The following is a 9,063-nucleotide window of genomic DNA, read 5'->3' as shown; positions in this document are numbered from 1 at the left end:
GGGACATAAATGTACAGTCATTATGTGGTTATAACAATTAATTAACACGTCTCAGATAATATTACAGAGATCATTGGCATGGGTCCATCTAATCACATACCTACTTAAATTGCAGTCAATAATTGAATGTTATTATACTGCCTACTAACTGAATGAATTCATCTTTTCCCCTGACTTATTAGATATTCATACTGTGGGGGAATTTGATCATCTCAGCTGACCGAGACTTTGTGACTACTGACTAATATTTTGTATTCACCGAGTGACTATTTTGTGACTACTGACTAATAATTTGATTTTGTGACTAGTGGCTAATATTTTGTGACTATTCACTGACTGACTATTGACATTTTGTGACTAGTGACTAATATTTTGTGACTATTCACTGACTGACTATTGACATTTAGTGACTAGTGACTAATATTTTGTGACTATTCACTGACTGACTATTGACATTTTGTGACTAGTGACTAATATTTTGTGACTATTCACTGACTGACTACTCAATGAGATTTTGTGACTACTGAGTTGACTGAGATTTTGTGACTTGAGTTAATCGAGATTTTGTGACAAGTGACTAATATTTTGTGACTATTCATTGACTGACTATTGACCAAGATTTTGTGACTACTGACTAATATTTTGTGATTATACTCACTAAATGACTATTGAAATTTTGTGACGACTGAGTCGACTGAGATTTTTGGGACTAATGACCCTGACTTTGGTGTGTGCACATTAGTAAAAACACACAGCACTGTCATATTGCTTAACATGAGAACTTTAGTTTTAAGTTTAGCGGCATATTTTCAGTATAAGGAGACTAAGTTGGTTATATGATAAAATGGTTATTACACCTGTTATCATGCCATAGTCCAGATTATTTTTCCCAAAGAGGTAAGGTCTGTGACCTGTGTTGTGCTATTACCAAAGGTCAAAGGCAAGTTGGTCATAGACTCTTGGGGGGGGGGGGGGGGGGGGGGGGGGTATTCTGAACTATTGGCTAATACTGGGAGTTATTTTATCATAATAATGATTATAATACAATACAAGGTGGCGCCAACTGACTGAAGATTTTTATCCACTGGTTTAACTACATGTAACATTTTTGGTATGCATTTCTCCATTATATACCTTAACATAATAAGATGAAATAAATCATGCCACTAGAATGAACAAAAGTTGTAGTATAAACTGTAGAAAGCTTAGGCTCTAAAGAAACTCACAATCCTAACAAGATAAACAGATAAAACACCACTCACCACGACATGGTGACCCAACAGCTCATACGACTGCCGACTTCTTTGGTATACCAGCATGTCAATACTATCATATATAAAGTATCCTGAAACGAACACAACAAATCTGAAATACATACATTCTTAAAACAATACAGTACTGTAATATAAATAGATATCATACATACAGTAGAACAGGTTTGTAACAAGGTGCCGAAGACCACAATTTTGATTCCATCCACTTAGATGTAATTTATTATATCCAATAAGTTCATAATATGTTTTACATGTGATTTTAATTTCATCATAAGTACTGTAACTGTCTTTTATTTTCTCTCTCTGTGTGTCTATATATAAATCATATAGTCAAATAGGAAGGAAAAGATTTGGGGTTGGACCAGGAATTGAACCCAGGACCCCTGATATATTGGTCAGGTGCTCTAATCACTGAACTATCTAGGGTGTATCAGAAGTTTAGTGGTTAACGCTCTTGCAACTCGAGTTTGATCCCCATTATCAGAAGTGGTTGTATGTGAGAGGGTATGGTGGTTGCCCGCTTGGACACATGGGGTTTCCTTCAGGTACTTCGGTTTCCTCCCACAAATTGACCCCCTAGCACCAACATCTGCATGTGCAAGATGGTAAATAGCTAGTATGTAGCTAATGTTCATTGTTTTACGTCTGACATTAAAAATAAAGATTAATATTTATTAAGGTCAATATCCATGGTCCATATAGTCCTTCATACTCAACACGATTCAGTGAATTAAATATTCATCGAATATACTTGAAATTCATGATCACATACGTCATTCACTTTGTAAAAATCAACAAGGTCCTTAGCTCCTGTGTTATAAAATTCATGCTTGGATTCAGAAATTTCATATCGAGAGGGTGATTTGGGAGGGAGCTAAACATTTAACATATATATACTAGCATCTTCACAAGCCAAGTGTCCAATTCACTTAGATGAGAGTAATTGAATCAGACACTTACTTGGCTTGCGAAGATGATGTACTAGAGATTTTACATTTCATATTTTACAGCTGACACTGTGTAAATGTGATTTTTTTTAAAACTATAAATCTCTGTGGGAGGCGGGCCTGGGTCTGGACAAACTCCACCGAGTTCCATACTCTCTTACTTCTGGCTGCAGAAGGGTCAAGGTTGAAAATACTAAAATCTGCTTACCCACACCATGAACAAAGTTTTTCTCCGGGCATTCTGATATCTGATTCAGATTCCATCATATTACTTTCGCTTTTCAAAATCAATTTACTAGAATCATAATTTATGTGGAAAGAAAATGTGGCTATTCACCTTAATAAGAGTCTCAAAGCCTAGAAAAGATTTGCTGGAGATTGAGGAAGAGCATACTGTGACCCAGAGGCTGGGAATGAAAGTAAGATAGGATATGAAAATGAGAAAGGTTTTAGGAAACTCATGCTGTTTGAGATACAGTAGACAGAGAAATGCTTAGAGAATATAAAATAATTTTTTTTTATATTTTGTTATCTTTTTTAAAAGTATTAATATAATTCAAGCACATACAATCTGAACATGGGCCAGGAGCCCACATGACTCCAAAGTTCCAAATAGAACCACAACCTTGTCTGGGCCCTGTAATTTTTTATTTATTAAGTTTGATTAGGCCGAGAGGAAAATTTAGTTTGCTTTCTTTTTGTCCCCCAACATTTTGACCTCTGGGTAAGTAGGTATATATATAAATTCAATGAACAAATCACTTTGAAATTCACTAAGTTTTAGATATTTTTAGATTTCAGTTTTAGATACACTGAAATTTGAGTCAACAAGCAACAAATCATTCACATCGACATGCATGCAGGGGGAACTTTATATGCTTATTGTACATGTATAATTACTGATGTACCGGATTTGGACCAGTGAGTCAGATTTGTCACTACATCTACTGAACCTTGTTATCAGAAGATAACGGCTCTATGTACACCACACTCCGATCCTACTTCGTTTAGGATGATAGTAAGCACATTATAAAAGACTGTGACGAATGAGGTTATCTGTGACTGACCACAAAAATTATCATCAGCTGACATTTAAAAAGATTGAGAAATCCTGATATATGGAACATAGTTTTTCACTTCACCTTGTGTTAAAGTTTTTACAAAGTATAGTTTACTATACATGGTACACAAACATGCATACAGATGGGGAAAGGGGCCGGCGATACTCCCCTCCCCCAACCCAAGATTGGTCAAAAAAACAAATCCTGATATATTTTTAAGCAGGTTAAGTTTAGTAATTAATACTAGACGTTAGAATTCCACCCTCCTCTGACCCCCCCCCCCTCTTGATAAAAGATTTGGATCACGTATGTCACCCATAGCTTCTAATTTATCAATGTAGACAATATATATATATAGTATACATGTATATATAAGCTATTAATTGAGATACAATGAGCATTGTATTACGGTAACTATGTAAAAATGGATAGGCCTTTGGGCCTACACCGCAACTAAAATATGTGTGAATTGACCACGCCCTGTAGTCACATGGGTACACATGATGCTGTACAGATCTGTTTTTTTATATCACTTATAACTAAGCAAAGGCGTGAAAAATGAAAATAGAGACAACTAATATTATGCAAGGCCGGCAGACACGTGGTCATAAATGTAGGTCGCACGTGTAAGATTGCGTAACTGAGGTATTATTTACTGTATTTATCGCAATTTCTGTGCATGCCACTTACCAACAGACACACTGATCAAAGTATGCGCTAATACAGTGTGTGTTTGGATCATGTCTTCTGCCAACTTTGGGTTGTCGTAGAAACTAAAAAAAATCAGAAATCAGACATAAACACACGCACCTTCAGGAAAGTTTACATGAACACAAGTTTTTACTCTCGTAAACTCACCATATACAAGACCATAAGCCACTGATAATTGAATGAACAAGTGAAGTTGAAATGTTTTTCCATTTCCAAGCGTGATTTTCAGCAGCTCTAGGTATCAAAACCTCGGCAAAAACACTTAAAACATAAAATCCTACTAATGATATGAACACCATTGTTAGCCCATAAGCGGCTCCAGAAAATTCTTCTGGCCATATTTCTTCATTCACAAGCTCTTCCATTCTTAGAGTTATTTCATGTCTAGGCTAAGACAAGGTACATGTAGACTCCTCCTTATTATGACTGAAGCATGAAGTCACGCCAAAGCTCGGAGAAAGTAGGTCACAACTTGTGTAACTCGTATCGTGTATTGACAAAATGAACGGCGGCGCGTGATAAATGTATGGAAGCCCCGTGGGATTATTTTACATGCAGTAAAGACGAAACTTGTCGAGCAACACAATTTACACATAAAAGTCAAGTACGGTACGTGAAAATAGATTTGAAAATAAAGTCTACATCTGTATAAAAAAAAAAATGAAAAATTTACTGCTGTATGTGTTTTTCTTCTTCTTCCCCCCAAATTTAGTTAAATACCCAAAATACTACGGTTGTATACGGTGGTATATATAGGACATGCAAATATTTTTTTTTTTTACTTCAGTCTTATTTTTGAAAAATATTATGTCGTTCACATGAGATATTATGTCGTTCGCACAACTTATTACCACCGTACAATCAATACACCACTTATAATAATTATCTTTTTAATTTCTGTGACAAATGACCAGTTTTAGCGACACCGTGGATAACGACGGTGATCATACCCGATATAGTTGGATATGTTTGACCCTGCACCCGTTTCAACAGTCAGAGGAAAACGAAAATGATTCGGCAATCAAAAGATAACGTTTGTATTACGTAGAAATGGAATCGAACAGTAGTAATAAAAACCGCAATCTATAATTAAAGCAACACCCCCACCCCCACCCCACCCCACCAAATTACTTGATATGATAGCAATTTGTTATACATGTACTATTCTGATGATAGGCTTGAACAGTACTAATTTGAAAACGTTAAGAATCGAAATTCCCGCCATTTAGAGAGGCTGCCGTGATGGATCTCTCAAACTTCCGCCAGAGTTCGTTTGGTCACAAACGTAGGTGACATAATGAGGCCTCGACGGGGAGTTTGGTGGATCTCTTTTGTTTTCAAGACCACAAAAATCAATGATTTTGACGTCACACCGTCTGTTCCGATTTTGATGAAATTCTAATTAAGATCATGTGGTAGATTTTACGAATAAATAGGTTGATGCCTTCCTGTCAAGCTGGTAATTGCACTAATGCGAAGGGTAATCTCGGCTGAGATTCGGCACGGTGACGGCGTCAGTCCAAATATTCAGCCAAGGCGACTCTCAGCCGAGATTAATGCGAAGGGGAGATGTGAAACAGTTTTATCAATATTCCTGACCCAACAAAGTCATCTGAAAAGAACAGACTAGCATGTAAACGGTGAATCCATCATTTGCGTAATCACTGTACATAATGACAAGTTGAGGTTCGAGACATGTGTATGAAGAAACTGTACCGTCTGCCTGGACTGCGACTCCACTGAACGCCTTCTTTTCTCAATTTCCTCTTGCGAAAGAACGGGTTCAAATCAATACGGCTCCAAACTTAACTGTTCGTTACTTGTCATGTTTACGATGCTGCGGATGAAATAAAACGGAACCGACGGTGTGACTTCATAAATTAAACTTCAATGGCCGCTCTCTCAGCGGCGGGTAACTTAAAATATGATAGATCAATATTGGTTTAATCGTTAAGCAAGGTTATTTGTTGTTAAAATTTGTCATTTACGATATCAGTAAGTAATACTTTATTCATAAAAGCAACAATGTAGTTAGGATTGCCATTACCTTTAATATTAGATCCTTAATGAAAGGTGAAGATATCGAACAGTGATCAATCTCATAACTCCTATAAGCAATACAAAATAGAGAGTTGGGCAAACACGAACCCCTGGACACACCAGAGGTGGGGTCAGGTGCCTAGGAAGAGTAGGCATCTCCTGTCGACCGGTGAAACCCGCTTAGATAGAATGTTCTATCGTTAAAATAATAATGTCCCACGGACCCTGTGGTGAGGGCTTGTCCCGCGAACAGTTAGATTATTCTAACTAACACCCGCCGTGAGCCCTATATCTTAATCAGGTAAACGGAGTAATCCGTAGTCAAAATCAGTGTGCCAAGAACGCAATCGGTATGAAATACGTCAGACAGCATTTTACCCAATGATAGGTTGATCCACTCACCTCAACCGTAGGTAAGCGAATCAAAGGATCTAATATTCTAAATCTGTCACGGTTATTATAAAGATCAAAGGAATGCCGCAGTCATTATTCTGCGGTATATCTTCCTATGTAATAACTGATTATGAGAAAATTGATACACAGCTCACTTGCATTTCGTGTTTTATTAATACAACAATAAAGTCGATAATTTTCGGGCCTTTCGATGTAAACACAAGAAACTTGGTCTGTCAGCAGTGGAGACTCAATAAGGTACGGGCGATCGCTCGGGTAAAAAGTGAATTTTGACAAAACGGTCTTGGATATTAAATCGCAAGTGACCGACAGACATTTAAATGCATAAAACTCAAGTTTTAGGAAAATCACCGTACTTAATTGATCCGTTAATCATATTACGTCTTTGATACTATTAAATTTTCTAAATCAATATATGAAGTTTTTGATTTTTAGCTTCTTTTTTTTTTTTTTAATTCATTTTATTTTAAAAATTTTCAATGGTGTTGATTGATATCTGAAACATATTTTATTGTTTGTCGTTTTAGATTTTAAGTCAAAAGACAGACAATTTCAATTTATAAGTATCGGGGAAACAAGTTAAAATACTTGAAGGTATGAACTACGACTGTTCACCTCGGCATGAGCATATCTTGAAAGTGTGTCGGCTTGGAGTGTTGCATTTCATACTTAATATGTATACATTTAGTCATTTAGATGAATTCTATAGTCACATACGGTAGAGATATGACAATTCTAACATGAATTTAGAGGTATAATTCTTTTAGTACAATGTACATGTATTTATAAGTAATTTTCGCATAGAAAATACCGTTATGCGATTATATGGAATGCTATAATTACATTTCCATTGTTTTTTCCTGTTATGTCCTAATTTATTTTCAAAACTGACAATTATTTTTTTTAAATATTTGACATAAATTTATTTTCAAAATTTATGACGATAATCTGTTTTGGTATGAATGAGTGGTAAGCGAATTGTGAAAATAGAGATTTTTTTGTGCAACCTCAATTCTATGGCTGTATCAATGATTTACGATCCTAATATTGCAATGTCACAGATCTACTTTATCCTGTGGTATCACATCCGTTTTGGGGTGTTACCCCCCCCCCCCCCTCACACACACAGGTTTGTAAGGAGGTATGTAATCATTCATACTAAATTAAGACATAACTGTTTAACTGTTTGCTTAACTATGATTTACATTGAAAAAACATTGTCGATTCTCCTAACTGTGATTGTGGTATGAGAGAAGATGCATATAATTTTTTTTTTCAAATACAAGAATTATCTATTATTGATACACGGATTTTACTTTGGGGCAATGACAATTTGGAGTATGAAACTAACAGCAACAATTTTAATGCTATTCACAAATTGATACTGAATTCACGCAGATTCTCATGATAGTAATTAATTTTATGCTATATGTACATGTATTTATTTTGTCTATACATATGTTTTATGACAATTGTTATAAATTGATCTAAGGTGAGAACCTCGTAAGTTGTAAGAACTTGTGTTCAAACCTGTTGTACATGTATATTATATATGCAATAAATTATGTTCAAACCAAACCAGGTACGTAATCACAAAACATTGGACATTGTGGAGGATGGTAGTATCAACAAGTGCCGCTTCTCGTGGATAGTTCACATGAATATAAAACCTTGACTAGCGAAGCTGTATTTCCTGCACCGACTCCTGGTTCTGGTTGTTGTTGTTGATTATTTAGATATATTCTAATGAATTCATATTATTTGCTTTGTCATACAGAATACTAAAATGTTTCCCAAAAATGCTGTAAATTAATTCTTAATGTCACTCTACGTGTTCATGGACGATGAAAAACTGCATTGTTGTTATATGGACTAATTACATGTGTGATTAGGGCTGACGGGGCTGTCAGATATAGCCTTGCATGTAAAAACGTTGGTGTAGCGGCAGGCGTAACTAACTAGTACATGTACGATAAAAACCTCTGGCTGAGCGCCACAACCCTGAGAACTAAGTGTAGATCTAAGTTGGTGATACTTTCAGCTGGTGGCATTTCAATACGAATGAAAAGAATGTAAGTCCATGGAAATAAAACCATTTTTAAAAAAACAACCTCAGGACGATGTAAGCTAGGGTACCGGTAGATAGAATGTTATATCGTTAGGACGATGTAAGCTAGGGTACCGGTAGATAGAATGTTATATCGTTAAAGTGATATTGTCCTACGGACCCCCGAGACACAGTTAGATTATCCTAACTAGGGTACCAGCGATTTGTGAAAAGCCATGTATTCAGCAGTTAGTGTCGTACACTACGTATCGCTAATAAATTGAATATACAGACATTTAAGGTAGCGCCATCCTCAATATTGATGGTTCAAAGGGGAAAAACTATCAACGCGACGTATCGAAAACTGGGGAGCGGATGGAAGATCTAATTTTAATTAGATTGAAAAACTATTAACTTGATACCGAATTACATGTATAACCTATTATTCTATCGAGAAAGATCGGGTCCGAACTGTCAATCATAACAAAAATGAAACTATGTTGGTATTTATGTGTAATTGTTATCATACAATTAATGTATTTTATTATTTAATGTTACGGCGCACCTTA

The 9,063-nt window shown here is 35.9% G+C and overlaps 1 protein-coding gene across 1 annotated transcript in view; it reads right to left on the bottom strand.

Moving 5' to 3' along the window:
* The window catches only part of LOC125659204 (TLC domain-containing protein 2-like), a 19,860-nt gene extending 14,028 nt beyond the window's left edge, over positions 1-5,832 (bottom strand). The window contains exons 1-3 of the mRNA XM_048890809.2: positions 4,141-5,832; positions 3,973-4,055; positions 1,263-1,345 (exon numbers count right to left, since the gene is read on the bottom strand). Coding sequence (XP_048746766.1) covers positions 1,263-1,345; positions 3,973-4,055; positions 4,141-4,358 — 384 coding nt within the window. The 5' untranslated portion in view covers positions 4,359-5,832. The remainder of the gene's footprint in view (positions 1-1,262; positions 1,346-3,972; positions 4,056-4,140) is intronic.
* Between the last annotated feature and the right edge of the window lie 3,231 nt (positions 5,833-9,063).

The sequence above is a fragment of the Ostrea edulis genome, chromosome 1 (assembly GCF_947568905.1).
Source record: "Ostrea edulis chromosome 1, xbOstEdul1.1, whole genome shotgun sequence".
NCBI classification, from domain to species: Eukaryota; Metazoa; Mollusca; class Bivalvia; order Ostreida; family Ostreidae; genus Ostrea; species Ostrea edulis.
This window is presented reverse-complemented; position numbering and strand designations above follow the sequence as displayed.